Consider the following 20003-nt stretch of genomic DNA (forward strand, 5'->3'; position numbering starts at 1 on the left):
GTGCCCTGGCGCCGTGGTGCGGAGATTGCTCCGGCACCCCTGCCCTGCCCCGTTTCTTGCCATGGCTGGTGGGCGGGCGCAGCATGCGGTGCGGCTGCCGCACGGCTCTGCCACACAGCCCGGCACCCTGGCACCCTGCATCACCCAGCCTTCCCCTAGAGCCGGCCTTTGCCATTAGATAAAACTAATTCACTCTGAAATAAATCCCAGATGCAGCACTTGCGAAGTGTGACTTTGAAGGAATAATTTTACTTTAGAATTGAACTAAAGGCATCAGGAATATCTGAATTGTTGTTTTATAGGGTACGTTTTTTGCTTGGAGGCCGCCATGGGGAATTTAAATTCCTTCCACCTCCAGGATATGCTCCTTGTTTTGAAGCTATTCTGCCAAAAGAGAAATTGAAAGTGGAACACAGCAGAGAATACAAACAGGATCGGAATTCCACAAGAGACCTTCTGGGCCCAAATATATCTCTATCCCAAGCAGCTTTCACTCCAGTACCTGTAGATACTAGTCAGGTAAATAGAATCTACATTAACTTTTCAACTATGGGATAAGTATGCTACATAATATTATGTTAAAATCAATAAACTTGAAAAATACCTTTTGCTTTCATTTTTTGCCTCATATTTTATTGCTTGGGAGTCTAGATATAAAGTACAATGACACTAAATCTTTGTTAATTTGTAAAGGCATTTGTTTTCACAACTTGTTCTATCTAACCAGTCATTTAAAGATAAAAAAACTCATCAAAACATCAGAAACAAAAGCAATCATCATAGCAACAGTAAAAATACAAAAAGAGGAGATGGTAGTAGTAGTTGATCTGTTTTATATTTGTTCTATGGTTCTCTTTTGTAGGCTATCTTGAAAATCTAGATTAATAAAAAAAAATTCTAAAAAAAGAGAAAAAACCTCCTCTACATTGAGAAACTCGAAGTACATTTGTTATTATGAGCAGGTTCCTTTTGTTATGTTATTTCCAGTTCAATCATTTACTACTATGTAATTAGTGAAACACATGAAAACTTTGGACAAGTAGTTTATTTCATTCTGATAAATTATCTTTCCCCCCCCTCCACTGAACTCTGTGTCATTTTATTCTAACAGATTTGCTCTTTTATCTTTAGATTGTATTACCTCCACATTTGGAAAGAATTAGAGAAAAACTAGCTGAGAATATCCACGAACTTTGGGTTATGAATAAGATTGAACTTGGATGGCAGTATGGTCCTGTACGTGCTTTTCAAATGTTGTTTTCTGTCGTTCTTCTTATTGTTTTAAAATATCAATAATGCAGAATAAGGTGGAGTAATTATATTGTACATGTTCAATGCACATGTGCATATCATTTAGAATACTTTTCTAGTAGCTGGAAATGAAGCAGAAGTTACACTTTCAGAGAACATAGATTTTGCATTAAATTTTCATTGCTGTTTTAATTGTTTTATTGTTTATTTATATACCCCTTACTTGCCAAAATGGCTTATAAGTGGTTACCCAAGTAAAAGGGTTTTATATTATTCAGAAGCATCTCTAACGCACTGTCAGGGCTGGGTCATACACAGCACTTGGAGGGTAGCCAGTCATTGTGCCAAGGAGTCTGTAGTTGAGAGCCAAGCCATGAGTCAGCTGAAGAATGAAGTTAAAGCTGAAGAGTGCACTGAATCACACAAGTGCTAGGAGGACCTTCCTGCTCTGGCAATTTCTCAGACCCAACAGGAGACTTTTGATAGTGATCTCTGTATGGCAGGGCCAAATACATGGATGGATCAATGGATCGAGTGAAGGATGAGGCCAGTTCAGAGCCTGAGAATATCGCTGCCCCATGAGATGCTTCAAACCACAGTTCTGTGTTTCACCTGCACACATAGGCAATGGATCTCAGCACCAGCTGTGATGGCTCCTGACCTATATCTGCCATAGCAAATTGCACGTTACATGACATATCTTCCAACCCTTGGCCAACAGTTATAAATACATCATTCTTATATAGTACAGTACTCAAAACTCACCATCATTGATTTCAATGGGAGAGATTTAAGCAACTCTCACATTGTAATCAATAAAAGTGCTTGACTTTAATTGGATCATTATCTAATATTTCTGACATTGGAACTAGGTCATTTGGACTTACAGTTCTAAGACAGATTTAAGCTCAGTGTTTCCTTTATTGCAGGTTAGAGATGACAACAAGCGACAGCATCCGTGTTTGGTGGAGTTTGCAAAACTGCCAGAACAAGAGCGAAATTATAATCTCCAAATGTCACTAGAAACACTGAAGTAAGTTTGTAGCTTGCTCACTGTAATCATAAGTGTCTTTATGTTTCTTCAAAAGGATTGCTTTGGGTGTATGAACTCTTAAAAAGTCTATGAGCTTTTCCTTGTATAGGAATAACAAAATGCCCATCTGTTTGGTGGGTAGTGATAAATCAATGTGATTACTTAAGTCTTCTGGTAATCTTCTCAAACAGATTTTGGTGATTTCTACATTAATAACATTGGATACTGCTCTGCTGCTTGCCTCTTTGGCAGGATCTGGTTTCTGAATTTCTTCCTTAAGATTAAGGGAAGTGGGACCGATTCAAGTGGTCTGCCCCACCCCCCACTTAATAGATCCAAATGGCTTCTAGAGAGTGGTAGGGGATGTTTTACCCCATGTTGATGATCTCTCAGCTGATTCCCTGGTGGTCTACTGGAATGCGGAGCTAACCAGGTTCAGATTCGGAAAGAGATAGACTCCACTGTGGTAGGAGGGCTGGGGCGGGAGAGTGCTGGAGCTCTGTCTAGTCAAGTTGTATAGGATCAGTTTCAACCTGTTATCTCTGAGGATGTGGGCAGGCTGCTTGGACGAGTGAAGCCATCCCCCTGCCTCCTTGCCTATACTGGCTCATAAAAGCAAGCCAGGCAGAGCTGGGCAATGGGCTCTGTGGGGTGTGGTGAATGCTTCTCTCTGTGAGTAATGTATTGTATAAATACAATCCAAAAAGGTATTTTTGAAGGGAGATACCAAAACCTGGCCCACAGGTTCTAGGAATTATTATTTTTGTCTTGCAAACCTTTCTCTCAGCAAACCTAACAGTTGTAGCTTTGCTTTTCAACATGCCAATTTAAGTTCCTATAAGTTATTGATTTTCTCCTCCAGAACACTGCTGGCGCTAGGTTGTCATGTTGGGATTGCTGATGAGCATGCTGAGGAAAAAGTGAAGCAACTAAAACTTCCAAAGAAGTAAGTTTAAAATCAGAAAATAAAATGGAAGATGTGCAGGTGTGTGTAAAGTAGGAGCCTGTCTTCTTGTCCAGTCTCACTCGTGTGTTTATCATATCACTGTACTTCCTTGAGTCAAATTGATAATCATGGGCTCTAGGGGTTCTCTTCTAAGGATAAGCAAATGCACTGATACAGTTGCAACAGTTCAGCTGTTTGGGTGGGAAGCCAAACCTTGACCTTCACTTAGATAATGCAATGACAGCAAGTGAGAGAGAGGTCAAAAAGGTGAGACGGTGGTTATCACCACAGTTCTTGAGCTCCACCAGAATGAGTTTGGGGAAGAACAGACAGAGGAGGGCATGACACAAGCAACCGCATAGGCAACCTCTGCTAGCTTCCTTAGTATCTTTTGAACTAATTGTTTTGTAGCTTCCTCTGTTCTTGGGCTCAAGGCTGGCAGTAGCAATACCATTTTACTGATGTCTCAGATTTATGATGCCAACTAAGGTGCCAATAATAATAACAATAATAATTTATTATTTATACCCCGCCCATCTGGCTGGGTTTCCCCAGCCACTCTGGGCAGCTCACAACCGAATATTAAAAACACAATACACCATTAAACATTAAAAACTTTCCTAAACAGGGCTGCCTTCAGATGTCTTTTAAAAGTAAAATAGTTGCTTATTGCCTTGACATATATAGGAGGGCGTTCCACAGGGCGGGCGCCACTACCCAGAAGGCCCTCTGCCTGGTTCCCTGTAACCTCACTTCTCGCAGTGAGGGAACCACCAGAAGGCCCTCTGCGCTGGACCTCAGTGTCTGGGCTGAACGATGGGGTTGGAGACGCTCCTTGAGGTATACATGACCGAGGCTGTGGTACTGCATGCAGCTTTCTCATCTCAACTGAGCGTGTACAGCATTTGTTGTGCAGGATATGACAAATACTTCCCACCCCCAACCCTACTGCTGTCCATTCATACTGAGAATACCCATGCTGTCATCATGGAATATGCATGCTATTGCCTCAGTTTGAGGGAGAAATCACATCCCTCATCAGCAACTGACTGAAAAGCAACTTGCCCCATTTGCTTGTCCTACTATTATTTCCCTTTCGTAGGCCTGCCAGAATACTGTGGCTGCTGTTGCTCCACATTAGTTACTGGCTGGCTCTGGTACAATGGGATGAAGATCTATACCTTCATGTGTTCCTATATTTGATCACTACTTCCTGGTTCTTTGTTTAAGAAAGTATATAGTTAATGCCTCACAATCTTAACATTTTTAAGACAGTCTTAAGAAGTGGGCTAATGACAATGGTGGCTTTCAAAGAGATGAATAATACACTTTCCTCAAAATGTTTAAATCTTCTTTCAGGAAAAACTGTGAGGGGGAAAAATCAGACTCTTTTTTTTCATGCTGAAAATGCTTGGCCCCAAACATTCAGCATAACTGTAAACAAAGAGTGCAATCATCTTTTATTACATGGTTGAAATTTTAATATTTTTAATTGGTGATGAAACACTTCACTGTCATACTAGTTACTATAATAATAGTAATAATAGTATACTATAATAATAGTAATAATACTAGCAGCTGTTCAAGTAGCCTACTAAGACCGCATGAGTTGAATATGATTCTGGTTCACAGAACAGCATTTTGCTATAATAAACCTCATGTATGTCACCTTGTTTTGCTGTTTTAAAATGTTGAGAGACAGTGATCTCACTGAAGTATTTTACTCTCATCTAACAGTTATCTATTGTCTAGTGGATACAAGCCTGCTCCTATGGATCTGAGTTGTATCAAACTGACCCCTTCTCAGGAAGCTATGGTTGATAAACTTGCAGAGAATGCTCACAATGTATGGGCAAGAGATCGTATCAGGCAGGGTTGGACATATGGAATCCAGCAGGTAAGTCCCTTGTGGATGCATGAACATTCACTGATAACTGCAGATATTGTGGAACTTAAATGATATTTTGAGGGTGGGTGGTAAAGCAGATGAATATGACTACTGGACTTCGTGCCAATTTCTATTTTCACTAAAGTTGCTTTGGGTTGCCCTGGGAAAGGAAGAATGAGCAACATTTTTTTTATAAAAAAATAAAAGTAAATAAATACATATTTTGATTGTATGTTTGATTTACAGTGCTAAATCTCCCAGAAGTAATAAACACCATAGTTAGTCAAACTACTTTGGAATAACCACTTTGAGAATCAGGATTTGATTTGGGTAGGTGTGGTGGGTTCCTTGGAGACAAGTAAGGGTAGTTTCTAGGGGCTTAGATAACTACTTAAAGAAGGCAAAACTTGTTTTAATATGCCACCTAGAACAAATGGATTCATTTGGAATTCTGTGTCTAAGAAATGCTTTTATTTGTGGCTGGGAATCAGACATGTCATCTGAAGATTTAAGTGGCAGTGATCAGGGGAATTAAAGTTTTGTTTATGTTTCCTTTAAGCCTGAAATACAGTCACTTGATTGATTTGACTTACAGCTTTTAAATTTGAATGAGTTATTCATTCTACCTGTGATGCAGGTAGACCAGTATCTGTACCCATCATGTCTGAAGCTGGGGAGGGATATGATTTAAAGCCTCAAAGGAGAATTGGAAAGGGGTGCTAAATCCTACCAACTCATTCCACTTCTCTGAATCCCACAGCCCATCCCTCCACTTTTTGCTTTTTAAATGAAAATTGAACCTAGAAGATTGCTGCATTGAGGTCTGTTGTTAATATTAAGCAACTTGACAATAAGCTACAACACATAAATACAATTTAAAACCAGAGAGAAAATTCTATTAGAAATTGACATTGTTCTTAAAAAAAAAATTCACCTGAGGACCAGATGGCTTCACTTCCAAGTATTATAAACAATTCAAAGAAACATGGTTACCATATATGGTCCACCTATTTAATGACCTAATGAGAGGATCACTCACCCACAAACATGGTACAACTCCAAGATTATAGCTATCTCAAAAACATTTAAAGACCACCAAAAAGTAGAATCTTTTCAGCCAACCTCTGATTAATCAGGATCGTAAAACATTCACAGAACTCACAGACCTTCAAAACAACAATCCAGATTTACACAATTAAGAATTAATAAACCATTTATATCAAGTGGCAAGACGCAACATAACGAGATACTGGAAAGACCTTTTTGGCACAACACTAGATAATTGGTACAAAACAGTTTGGGAAATAGCCCTCCTTGAGAGATTAACTAATAAACTATGTTACAGGTAGGTAGCCGTGTTGGTCTGCCTTCAAAACAAAATAAAAATAAAATAGAAAAATTCCTTCCAGTAGCACCTTAGAGACCAATTAAGTTTGTCATTGGTATGAGCTTTCGTGTATCTGAAGAAGTGTGCATTCACATGGAAGCTCATACCAAGGACAAACTTAGTTGGTCTCTTAGGTGCTACTAGAAGAAATTTTTCTATTTTATTTTTATTTTGTAATACACTATGGTTGACTTGTAGACAGATAAAAAAATGGCTTTACCGAAATGTGGTTTAATACTGGCATATGGCAGTAATTCAGAAAATGAACAATTCCCCCTCCCCCATCAGCAATTGGCTGAATCTGGTTGATGTAAATGTAAATTGTACATTATTTTCACTTTCAACCCACGTTCATCAGTATGCCAACACTTCATATTGCTTCATTGAGCAAAAATGACAATTACTCAATACTTAATCTAAGCAAAACCACAAGGGCTCCTGATTAGGTGTTTAGCTCTGCAATGCTGAATGCTATCTGTTAGTTCTGTTCTATCCTGTTTCCCCTCTGTTTTTGTTCAATTCACAAACCAAACTTACACATTGACCAAACCAAACTTACACATTAACCACTAATAATGACACTTACGTTATAGATATTATTTCAAATTTATTGTGTTATTTTTGTGATATACAGATGACATGAGAAGGCTTGGTCTATTTAGTTGTACTACTGGTATTTATTATACTATGATGCTTGTTTATAAAGCCCAATAAAAAGCTATTAAAAAAAACTATAGAGAAAATTAAAAATACTAACAATGCAAGATACATAAAATGCCCAGTTCCCAACTGATTACTATGGGGGAGAAGTGGTATTTATGGACCAGGGCTATAATAGCTCAAAGACAACTACCCATATAAACTTACCCCAAATCTCTGGATTGCTTTGATCAGCAGCTTCATGTAGATGTTAAACAGCAAGGGGGATAAGATCAACCCCTTTGGAACCCCCAGTTGAAGACAGTCGAGCAGGATACCCCAAGAATCACACTCTGGGGGTGGCAATCCAAGTAAGCCTGGAATCATTGCGACACCGTATACCACCCAGTCCAAATTCAGACAGCTGCTCCAGAAGAATACCTTGCTTCATGGCATTGAAAGCTGCTAAGAGATCAAGGCGAATCAACAGGGACACACACATACCCCCTTTCCCCCAGTAGAGATATTTGTGCAAGGCAACCAAGGCAGTTTCTGTGGCAAAACCAGGCCTAAACCCCAATCGAAATGGTTCTAGATCAGGCATCCCCAAACTGCGGCCCTCCAGATGTTTTGGCCTACAACTCCCATGATCCCTAGCTAACAAGACCAGTGGTCGGGGAAGATGGGAATCGTAGTCCAAAACATCTGGAGGGCCGAAGTTTGGGGGTGCCTGTTCTAGATAGTTTGGAACTGGATGGTGACCACTTGTTCAAGAACCTTTCCTTGGAAGGAGATATTTACAACTGGGTGATAGTTATTAAAATCTGCTGGGTTCTGGGATGATTTCTTAACCTTACCACTCCATTGAGTTGGGACCTCAGTCTCCAAGGAATGGCACCAGGGTGAGGTGTGTGCATGTGCATTCTATTGGGGGGGGGGAATAAAGTATAGTAAATTATTATTGAATAAATATAATTTTCCTTACAAAAAAACTTTTATAGAAATCTGTTGCAAGTGTGATCATTGAGCTATGAATGAACCTTTCCACTGTAAATTAAGCCCCTTAATTCCTCTCACTCTGCACAAGTCACATTTAAACCACAAAGCCTCTAATTAACCAAACCCATGAAACTATGGTTACTACTTTTGGAACAAACTAGTATTTAAATCCAATTTCAAGCCATAGTTTAATATCCCAGCATGTTCCGATGCTGTAAGCATAGTTTCCTTGTTTAGACAAAACAGGAAGCTATTCTTAGTTGAAGACTTCCTGGTTTGTTTGGTCACAGCATGAAGAAAGGAACAAAGAGGCTACATACATAGGCAAAAGTATTGTATATGTATTGAGTTTGGTAAATTGAGATTTAACATCCAAACATTGTCATTGTATGAAGCTACTACACCCAATATACTAAAAAAAATAAGCATCTTCAGTCCTGCCAAAAAGTACAGTAGCATTTCACAGTTGGAAAACTGAGTTCTAATGAATACAACCTTTGTAACTAAATTACCACTATGTTATAGAAAAGTAATTTTCAAAATGTAACAAGCTTTTTGCCGTAACATAATCATAGCTCATCATCATCATTATTTATTTCTAACTGGGATGTAGAGGTTTCTTTTGTTTTTGTTTTTGCAGTGACACAATCATCAGCTTTTTATCTGAGATCCATGCCTTGCATTAAAAGAAGAGTATGTTTTCCCTTTATAGTGTGATGACAACTGCAACAAAACAAATTCACATGCATATTCTCATTTTTATGAAAAATATATTTATAACAGTGAATTACATCCTTCTATCATATTTAAGTTGAGGCTATGTATTTCTAGGTTATTGTTCATCAATTATCTGTATTAAACCTTAGTTTATGATAACTACTTAAGTCACTAGAAATGTCTGTGCCTCAGTCAAGTAATGAAAACTTCAAGCAGCATCAACGTCTGCATGCCCACCTGACGTTAATGCAGATTGATTTTTGAAAGTCCACATACCTTACTCAGTGGGCAGCATTGTGGACAGGCCTCAGGCCCCACAGTTACCCGGCCAAGGGGTTACAGAGTGTTACAGGGAACCAGGCAGAGGGCCTTCTTGGTTGTGGCGCCCGCCCTGTGGAACGCCCTCCTGTCAGATGTCAAGGAAATAAACAACTTTCTGACTTTTAGAAGACATCTGAACGAAAACCCTGTTTAGGGATGTTTTTAATGTTTGATGTTTTATCGTGTTTTTAATATTCAGTTGGGGGCTGCCTAGAGTGGCTGGTGAAACCCAGCCAGATGGGCAGGTATAAATAACATGTTACAGTTGTACCTTGGATCTTGAATGCTTTGGCTCCCGAACTATCGAAACCTGGAAGTGAGTGTTCTGGTTTTTGAACATTCTTTTGGAGGCTGGACGTCTGACGGGGCTTCTGCGGCTTCTGATTAGCTGCAGAAGCTTCCTGAAGCCAATCAGAAGCTGCTCTTTGGTTTCCGAATGTTTTGGAAGTCGAATGGACTTCTGGAATGGATTCCGTTTGACTTCCAAGGTACAACTGCATTATTATTATTATTATTATTATTATTATTATTATTATTATTATTTATTATCCACAAGGGGACTTTGAGTCATGGGGCCTTGGCACACAGTTTGCATTGAAGTGGCTGGGTGCATCTTTTGAAGTAAACCAAGATGCACTTTATCTTCCAGAGCCATTAGTTGCTGCATATAAACCAGTTGCTAGAGCTGACTGGCTCCAGATTGTGTATTCATCTTTAAGCATGTTGTGGGAAATTTGCAAATACCTTTTGTTTCCAGACAGGAAGCTACTTGAAGCCTGTGGTCTTCTGCTACCTTTTAGCTGAAAGCTGGAGCTTCAGCAGCTTACACACACACACACACACACACACACACACACACACACACACACACACATATATCCTTTGACATTATTTAATGCTGGAGACGCTGCTTAAATAAAGTCAACTATATGATACAAACACCTTCCCTTCTGTTGGTCTGAGAGCTTTTTCTTTTGCTGCAACTATATGCATTCCTGCATTTCTTGTATTCTTGTAAGCACCTCTCCATTGTATTTCTGTTGCTGTGTTATTGCTGACTATTTTCACCCAATAAACATTTCGACCAATAAAAGTTTGAACACAGTATGTGGTTATATACCACAGCAAGGATTTCATGTAGTAATGATGGAAATAAGTTGGCATTCCACATAGTTCATTCTAGAGTAGGAATGTCCACCATTGAAATTTGGGAACTGATGAGCTCTAGAGTCAAGTTTTCTTGTGATTAAAAAAACACCCAGCAATCTAGATAAAACCCTAAAAACATTTTCCTGGGATTTATTTGCACAATTTTCATCATCCATCAGAAGATACATGGATTCTATAAAGGCTACAAAACTATGGGTGGTGAGTGGGCGGAAATTGGAGTTTCTCTCTTATTCTACAGTTATGAGAAAGTAGGGAGAATAATAGTGTTTGAGCATAATTTTTTTTCTAACCTAGAAACTGTTCTCCTAAAACTAGATACTTAGTAATGAGAGGAACTGTTCTAAATGTGTTTCAATGCAATCCCATTAAGTATCACTTCCCATTATTCAGGAATGACCTAGTCATTCAAAAGAGCCATGGAATGAGTCCTTGTGAGCCCCAGTATAAATTATAATGACTGAACATGGTTGCACAATAGTACTTCAGTAAACAATGCGTTAAGCATCTACCGGTATCAGTATTTTGGTTGATTAATTTACCTTTTCATATTTCATTTCTTATAGACATTTTGATTGAAATTATGAAGGCTGCTGTAGTCTTTACAATAGAGATAAATAAATGGCCACAGTTTTTGTCAAATATCTCTCATATTGCTATTTTTTAGAATTTTTTTGTAACTAGGCCTCCAATCTTAAGCCTACCCCTGAAGCTTCTTAAAATCAGTGGAGCTTAACTTCCAAGTAACATTGCATTCTTGATAGCCACTCATGGCAGATATATGACATGGGGAGTGTGGTAAACTAGCATCACAACTGACTGTTGCATTGAAAAGTTTTAAGCTGTGGAAACTGGAAATGTTTGAGTCGGAGCCCTCTTTAGAGGCTATGCTACTTGCAATAAGCCAGAGCCAAGAGTAGTCTAAACCGGGAGATGTACACAGTGGCTTGGCATGCCCAAGTGGATTGGGGTGTGAGCAGAGAAGATGAGTAGGATAGCCAAGCCAACCCAGGACTGATGGAAGCATGACACATGGACCTGGGCCAGCAAAATTTCAAACAAGCTAGGTCCACGTGTGTTGACCCAGAAAATAAAAAATGGTATTGCGACTCTAATCTTCATTTTTCATAAACACATTGCTTCCCTTTATTTGATATCTGTACTAACGCTTCTGCTTAGCTTCCGTAATGGAGTATATCACTGGTTACATTTGTCATAGCTGGATTTTACTGTGAGATGTTACAGTACAATATGTTGGCTCGAAGTGCTTTGACGCATAGCTCTTTTTCTAGCAAATGAAGAAATCATATTAAGGAACAATCTTTCAATGCATGCAATTTATAGGAAAGATCTTTCGAAAGACACTTAGGGTAGAAATATATGTCACCCTCCTTCTTTGTGCTGTTTAACACAACATGTGATATGATGTGGTATCATTGCAGTGACAGTTGATGAAGTTGAGGAGGGAATTGGTGGTAAACAAATGCATTCTTGCTATGTCGTACATACCATGATTAAACAAGATATTACAGGGAAAAGAGGAAAGAGCCACAGGACAATGGCAGCTCTGTGTCCCTCTCATGATCTAGTTCCACCTTTAATCAATCATGGAAACTACTGTAAGAAGTAAACCCAATCTCACTGAATGATGGACCCAGATGCTTTGCTGAATTTTCTTATTTTCCGTACTGAAAATTAAAGGGATACTGTCAAGTAGTTTATGTCCCTATTATTACTCATTTCTGTTGTTAGAATCTATTCAGGAAATCCCTTATTTTCTTCTATGGAATCCACCACTTCTTCCCAAGGAACCTTTCAAGAGCAATAGCTGCTGTTTATGCATGATTGTACACAGTATTTTTATTCTGCTGCTGCAGAGCCAGCCAGCCAGCCAGCAGAAGGACCACACGTTATTTAGTATGCCCTCTTCACAGAACTGTGCTGACAACATTGATGGCAGGGATCACAAACAAGTAAGTACTGTAAGTAAGGCACAGCTTCTTAAAAGTGCATTGGTTTGCAATGGTAAAAGGTTAGATCCAGTGTTCCCAGTGTTCTGCCCACCAAAAGGACACTCCCAACATCTGCTAATGGAAGGGGGAGAGGTGATTCTTAGTGATACCCACTCCCTCCTGTACCCCTGAAAATCTGCTCCAGTGGCTTGGGGACCCTCCAGAAAATCACAGGAAACATCAAAGGGGAATTCATGAAAACCACCCCTTCCATTAGCAAGAGCCTCTGCTGGATTGAAGGCCCTTGCATTCATGAAAGGACCCCTCTTGTGTATAGAAGGGCACTATTGGATCAAACACAAAATAAATTCTGAACTTAATGAAAATACTTGACAGTGTCCCTTTATAGGAGGGTGTATTGTATTTTAGGTCGTATTTGAGTTAATACAATCTTACAAGATTTAATATAGCATGCATTTATTTAATTAATTACTAATTTCAACAGTACATTTCAAAATCCACCTAAATTCTAAGTTATGAAAACAGTGCATATTATGAAGAGGTAGATTTGTGACTAAGATCCAGTTTGCCTTTAAGAACTAAGCCCCAGGAGTAGACCACTGGATCCTATGTACCTTTCACATTTTCTATCTTTTGTTAAAATGCAGTTGCTGCATTTTACTAGATTTATTTTTATGGCATTGAATCTATGTAAAGAATAGGGGGGGGGAAGCAATGACACTTGTTTTTCTTTTCAGTTATTAAGTACATCTCATAATAAGAGAGGACTGATTTCTTACACATTTCAAGTTGTTGTGACTACTCTCTTTATAAGAGGCTGTCATTAAATGTTATAATAAGTTTCTTAGAACTTTACTCATTCAGCACTTCCCATAGAATTCTGAAGTGAAAGGAAGGTTAAATTTTGTAGAAAAGGTACCAGGTGAGCATCTGGAGCAAGGGTGTGTAGCGCACAAACATCCCTAATAGTCTAAAAGTTTTGCTGTGAAATATTAATTTAAATTGAGCGTGTGACCTATTTTTCTAAGATGTATGGTACGTTCTTGCTATACAAGCAACCTGTCCAGACCCTTGCTATCACAGGAGGCTAGCTATAAAGCAAATACCCTTGTGGTAGTTCAATTATATACGGCTTAACATTAAAAAAAATCTCTAAGTGGTGTTTACAGTCTAAAAAAACCCCCCTATCAGTATAGCTTTCATACAAAAACACAGTCTAAAACCAGGAATTTAAAAAACATATAAAATAAAACAGAAACTCAGAATATTCAGTCATATAAAACAGGATCCGGTCTCACAGAACAGTCTTTGCAAGATGTCTGAAGCAACTGATAGCTGCTGCTTCACGTATGGCAGAGGGAAGGGCTTTCCATAGTACAGGGGCAACAGCAGAAAATCTCCATTCTTCAGTCACCACCCTATGATATTTGTAGGGTAAGATGGAGTGCTGAGAGTAGAAATTCCCCAGATGATAAATTGACATAACTGTCCCAAGAATACTGCTAGGTGGAGATGGAGTGAGATCTTTGCATTACTGTTAGGTCTACTGGCTGTTTCTCATGCTTGTATTTGATTATAGGCTTCCAATGTCAGTCTATTGATATATTGGAGTGAACTGTAAACTTGGATTTTCAAAATGTTATTGGGTAGGTGAAAGCTTGATTTTCTCTGGAGGTCAAATGAAACATGAAACATGATTAAGCTACATAATATTCGATAGCATAAGAAGAACACCATCTAGTTTAGAGTTCTGCTGCTCATGCTGGCTGTCCTGGTATCTTTGAGAAGCCAACAAAAACAAAATTTCAAAATAACACATCCAGATTGTAGGCATCTGTTTCATGAGCATGTTCTAAAGCAGTCTTCTCCAACCCTGAATCCCCTACTTTCATTATCTCTAGCCAGCATGGTAAATGGTTGGGGATGATAGGAGTTTTTGTCCTACAATGTGTGGGAACTCAGAGATGGGAAAGACTGTTCTAGATATATAGTTGTAAACTGATGCCATTAAACAACCAAACTGCATCCAATTCTGTAAGTCAGGTAGTCATGTCTCCCTTCACTCCCGCTGGAACATCCCTTCTGATATAATTCCATGTTTTGTGATGGTGTGACAGTATTGGTGCAGACACTATTTATTTCACCAACAATTCTTAATAAATTATTTGTTATTAAACTCCTTCCTTAGAAGGAAAAATTTCTATTTTGTTAATTTGTTCAATCTCTTAACCAAAACTTTCACTTCAAGTTTTGTTCAGTACATACAGTGCTGCAGTTAAAATAATAATAATAACAATTTTCACTTCGTTATACTTCTAAGATCTAGTAAAAGGGTAAGTCAGTGAGCAAAAATATGGTATTAGAATAAGTTAAAAATAAATCATGCACAATGGACAAAATATGAATGATGATACCGGTAGGACTTTGTCCCCTACAAAGGTTAAGTCTAGAGGTGTAATTTTATAGTCTTCCAGTTATTTCAGTTGCTCAGGATTGGTGCTATACAAAAGAAGACCTTCATCAATCTTCAGGTATCTGAAAAGTGCTATGGAATTAAATAGCAATGAGTTCTATCCCCACCCCATTTTCCTCTTCTTACGAACTATCAAAGATGGCTGTCAATAACAAATATCAGTGTCAGAAATCATGGATGGGTGTGGTAGCATTGGTTACATTTTATCTTGTGGTGTTATGATGTGGATGGTTATTTCATCCACATCATAACACCACAGTCCATCAAAGCAGATTTGCATGCGCAACTGATACAGATGTTCATTTTGGTGCTTGATACAGTATGCATCACAATGCTCTCATGTTGAACTTCATAGTCACATTTAATGCAAATGGGAATGTCCATCTTCCTCTGTGCTCGCACAACAAAGAGTGACTATTCTAGAATTGGATTCACCATGAAATGAGAGATTCTGGCTAGCTGGTAAAAATACATCTTGTTCCATCTGCTGTAGCACATGGCACAATGGCTGATTGCTCATGGCGATAGAGCTTCTTTTGAGAATCCATGGCTTTGGTTGTTTCCATTTTGGGCTGGGTCGCAGCTTCTCGTACTTTGCCATAGTGAACCTCATTCTACCTTCTCCAACTATAGTGAAGACAAACCAAAATAGATGCATTACTAGGTTCACTATTGTCCACCAAAGGAAATACGGTAGATGTTGCATGGCAATGTAGACTCGCTATACCCTTTGAAGGTCCCTGGGAAACAAAGAATGAAAGATTGTTCTTGTTGCCATCCGTCTGTCTTGAGAGACAATGGAGTACGCCTCTGAGGGTGAAGCAAACCTCACGGTATCATGTTTATTGGAAAAGCTATTTATAGGGCTTAGAGTGAATCTTGTTAACCATAGGTTGCATGGTTTTATTACAAGGATCACCAACCCAGTGGTGCCTGTGGGCAGGTTGATGGTCCTCGTGCATTTTTTTGGGATGAAAAAGATGTAGCAGGCACTTCCTTCACCTTTGGAGGTGCTTTTCTTAATGTTTGGGTGTTTGTGTAATTGAGAGATCCACTTGGGCAGAGAGAGGAGGATATATGTATGTGGTGTGTGTGTGTGTGTGTGTGTGTGTGTGAGATAGAGAGAGAGAGAGAGAGAGAGAGAGAGAGAGAGAGAGGTATGCAGCCTGTATGTTTAATCTGTATGAGAGAGGGAGAGATGGTTATGTGACTCTGTACATGTTAAGTGTGTGTGTGTGTGTGTGTGTGTGTGTGTGTGTGTGTGTGTGTATTTGTATATTTTTTCCTGGTACTGGGGAACAGTTAACAGCATTTTTGTGTGGGGTTTTGTGTGTGCAGGGGAATCAGTCTCCACAATCAGAACCAGCAGAACACAATTGACAGCAAACATGAAGTTATTGGGGTGGGGGAACAGCAATAACTCTACACTAATTTGGTTTTATGCCATGCCTCCCATGGCAGCCATCTTGTGTTATGCCATGCTTCCATGGTAACTATTTTGTGACTGGCAACCCCAGCACCTTCTCATACTCTGAAATGTGCTCACTGATCCAGAAAGGTTGTTGACCTCTGTTCTAATACATATACTAAAAGGATATTTTCTCATGGATAAATGCCTTTTAGTGAAATGAACCCTTTCTGAGTAAATGGGAACATTAACTTATTTTGATAACTTTCATACATGTCAGGTTGCCTAACACATAGCATGGTTTCTCTGCTTTGGCAATACCATACAAACAGTAAATCCAAGTCATGATGGTTCTGGTGCTTTGCTTTTTGCCTTGGAAAATAGCTCAGCTACTGCTATATTATGCAAGGACTGCTTATCCTGAAACAGTTTTTGTAACGTCATTCAGATATCATAGTACAAAATAGGGCAAATAATCCCCCCCCCCAAATACAAGTAGCTCAATCTTTTCCCAGGTGTGCATATTTTGAAGATGAAAACTGTGGTATGTTTGTACAGACACCTCTTCTGCCTGGTGGCATACACAGATATATTGTGTTCAGATATCTGAACCAAAGTATGAAAGCTGATTCAAAAGAAGCACACACACACACACACACACACACACATATATGCACATACAACCAATTTTGTGTGTGTTTGTAGCTAAATAAGTAGTACACTTATATACTTGTGATTTTTACAGAATTAGCCCATTTTTAAGTACAATATTCATTGTACCAATTAATTGCTCTTTGTCTAAGCATCAGATATTTTGGTTCAGTCCTGATCTTCTAATACACTACACACACACATGTATATATGCTAAAACTTGACTTTGTAATTAATTGATTTTATCTTTCTTCAGGATGTGAAGAACCGTCGAAACCCCCGACTTGTGCCCTATGCCCTTCTTGATGATCGCACCAAGAAATCAAACAAAGACAGTCTCCGGGAAGCAGTTCGTACCCTCATTGGCTATGGTTATAACCTTGAGGCTCCTGATCAAGACCATGGTATTGAAATTCTGCTTTTTCTAAAGAAGCGCACGGGACCAATAATACAAGTGCTTTCATCATAACTATGCAACTTTTATAATTTTCTCTCTCCAAATTCTTAAGGTGTGCTACATACTAACAGAATTTAGGAATGCCCCGTGGAAGCTGGGTATGGTTAAGAATGTTAGATTGCGATCCTAACCATGTCAACTCAGACATATGTCCTACTGAAATTCTTTGGGCCTTAGTGGGGTTAGGATTGCATGTCACATCTCAAGTCAGTCATGATTCCTTGATTTTGACAATTTTCTTACCGTGCTGGAAGTTGTTTCCAATTCAGTTAGAATGGTATCTTAGTTCTTAAAGGAAATCATCCTAATGAGTAAATAAAAGGGAAAATTGTAAACATTATTTCTTATTTATGTTCTCATCCCCCCCCCCCATTAGCTCCTGTAGTTGGCATTAATAACTATCTCAAATCTGGTTTTCATTTTGTTTTCTAGTACTATATCCTCTGCTTAAACAAGATTTCTTATTACACAACATTTTTCAAGTGAGGTGTTATAAGTTGCTCATCTATGACAAAATAAAAAAATTCCTTCCAGCAGCATCTATGACAGCCATCCTCCAGATGTTTTGTACTACAATTTTCATATGCTGCAGCAAGCATTGATGTGCTGTCAGGAATGGATGATTAGGTCCAAAACATATTTCACTATCAGAAGTTTATACTGCAATCCTATGCTTGTTTACTCTAAACGAAGACCTTTTGTGTTCAATGAAAGTTGCTCCTGGGTAACTGGGCAAAGCTGGGACCTCCACAATGATGAAGCTCCTTCAACCGGCTGCTTTCGTATTTTCAACAATAAATAAATGTTTATTATATTTTAATTTTTGCAGCTGCAAGACCAGATGTATTCTGTGGTATGATGGAAAGGTTTAGGATCTTCCGCACAGAGAAGACATATGCAGTGAAAACAGGAAAGTGGTATTTTGAGTTTGAAGTAGTGACCGCAGGAGACATGAGGGTTGGTTGGGCCAAGCCAGGTTGTCAACCGGATCAAGAGCTTGGATCAGATGAACAAGCATTTGTTTTTGATGGATTCAAGGTACTTATTCATTCATCCATCTCTGGGTTGAGTTTAGACTTGCGTGTTCTATTTTGTTTTGTACTAGAATGTCAAAGTCCAGGAGTTAGAGTCTGGTCATGTTGCAAAATAGTGACTTGAGGAAGGAGTCAACTGCCGGCTCAGAAATGGAGCCAGCTGCCTACTGCAACCCACAATCTGTACCTTGGGACAGTAATATGTGTATACAGTATATATGAGTGCCATTCTTAATGGGAGTTATTTCTAAAGCACATTTCCCCCCTCTCCCCAATCAAGGCTGTTCTGTACTGTATACCTAAGCACTTTCTACCTATGTACTGGGTGGGTGAGGATCAGCTCTGGAGAACAAAGAGGAGGGAATGGGGACCTTCTTTACCATCCCTCCTCTTCTGAAATATTCCTCTATAGTCCCTGCAAGGTAGAAGGGGACTATCATTAGGGCATGTTTTCTGCAACTCTACTCCCCTCTGATATTTAAGCTGTCAGGGTTGAGCAGGTCAGTGGTCTCTCTCCCTCTGCTCACTGTTGTTCTCTCCCCCGTCCCCAACTGACACACTTTCCATGCTTCAGCTGCTCCTGTCTCAGTCATGTTGCAGTGCATCCTCAACCACTTACATGAATTCTCTGGTGCAGGGTTCCAGCCAGCCAACATCCAGAATACTATCACACTAATAAATGACAATTCGCAAAAAAGCAAAAAAAGCAAAGCAAAGCAAATCAGATGTCTCACAATGAACTTAAAATTATTTAAATGAAATAAATATTCTTTGGATTCTGTTTCTGTTGTTTGTGTTGAAATGACAATATGCCCTACAAATCTTTTGATGTGTTTAACACTAATCCTGTTAACCTTTCACAATACTAATTGTAGGATTTGCAGTCCAACAGTTGCTTGCAACTACGGTACTTGCAGAATGCCATATGACAGTAGTCATTGTAGTGCCATGTTCATTTATCTTAGGGGATGCTTATTAGTCATACACTGGAGGCACAGTCCTCATAATTGTCTTTCATCCAAATCATGAAATCCTTTATTATCCAGGCTCAACGGTGGCACCAGGGAAATGAGCATTTTGGACGTTCTTGGCTGACAGGGGATATTGTAGGCTGTATGGTTGACTTGAATGAGCGCACCGTGATGTTCACTCTGAATGGAGAAATCCTTCTTGATGACTCAGGTTCCGAGCTTGCATTCAAGGACTTTGAGGTTGGTGATGGTAAGTTCTTTTTTTCTCTTAATAAAGTTTTTTATTTATTTTTATAGTACATAAGGGGCATTTTGAGAAAACAATTGTTCTAGCAATAAACAACACACAACTTGCTGGTGATAGTAAGTTCTTAAACTATTTTATGCTGCTAACTGGCTTTGGTGGCAAGTCTTCCCTTACTGTTATAGGAAAAAAGTATTTTAACATGTCATCCACATGACCTAATTATGTATCTTAATGAAAATAGACACCTGGGCAGCTCCACAAAAAACACCTCTGTAAGTAAATAAATATAAAATGTTGTCCAGCAGTGTTTGTCATCCACATGGCCGTGAAAAATGTTGCTACTGTATTTTACATCAATGAATGGGGTGGAACGAAGTCTGGGACTGTCTTGTACACAGACCTTGACTGAACACAATCATTTGCATGACTTTGGAACTAAGC

The 20003-nt window shown here is 39.0% G+C and overlaps 1 protein-coding gene across 4 annotated transcripts in view; it reads left to right on the plus strand.

Annotated features, from left to right (window-relative positions):
• Positions 1 to 20003, plus strand: part of RYR2 (ryanodine receptor 2) — a 252654-nt gene that overhangs the window by 110381 nt on the left and 122270 nt on the right. For 2 of the 4 annotated variants that reach the window (XM_060272866.1, XM_060272867.1), the window contains exons 20-28: positions 303 to 519; positions 1132 to 1236; positions 2181 to 2284; positions 3147 to 3230; positions 4968 to 5127; positions 12226 to 12321; positions 17110 to 17257; positions 18140 to 18348; positions 19391 to 19565. In XM_060272866.1, the coding sequence (XP_060128849.1) occupies positions 303 to 519; positions 1132 to 1236; positions 2181 to 2284; positions 3147 to 3230; positions 4968 to 5127; positions 12226 to 12321; positions 17110 to 17257; positions 18140 to 18348; positions 19391 to 19565 (1298 nt within the window). The remainder of the gene's footprint in view (positions 1 to 302; positions 520 to 1131; positions 1237 to 2180; positions 2285 to 3146; positions 3231 to 4967; positions 5128 to 12225; positions 12322 to 17109; positions 17258 to 18139; positions 18349 to 19390; positions 19566 to 20003) is intronic. The other 2 variants (XM_060272868.1, XM_060272869.1) reach the window with 1 other exon arrangement.

Source organism: Zootoca vivipara, chromosome 3 (assembly GCF_963506605.1).
Source record: "Zootoca vivipara chromosome 3, rZooViv1.1, whole genome shotgun sequence".
Classification (NCBI taxonomy): Eukaryota; Metazoa; Chordata; class Lepidosauria; order Squamata; family Lacertidae; genus Zootoca; species Zootoca vivipara.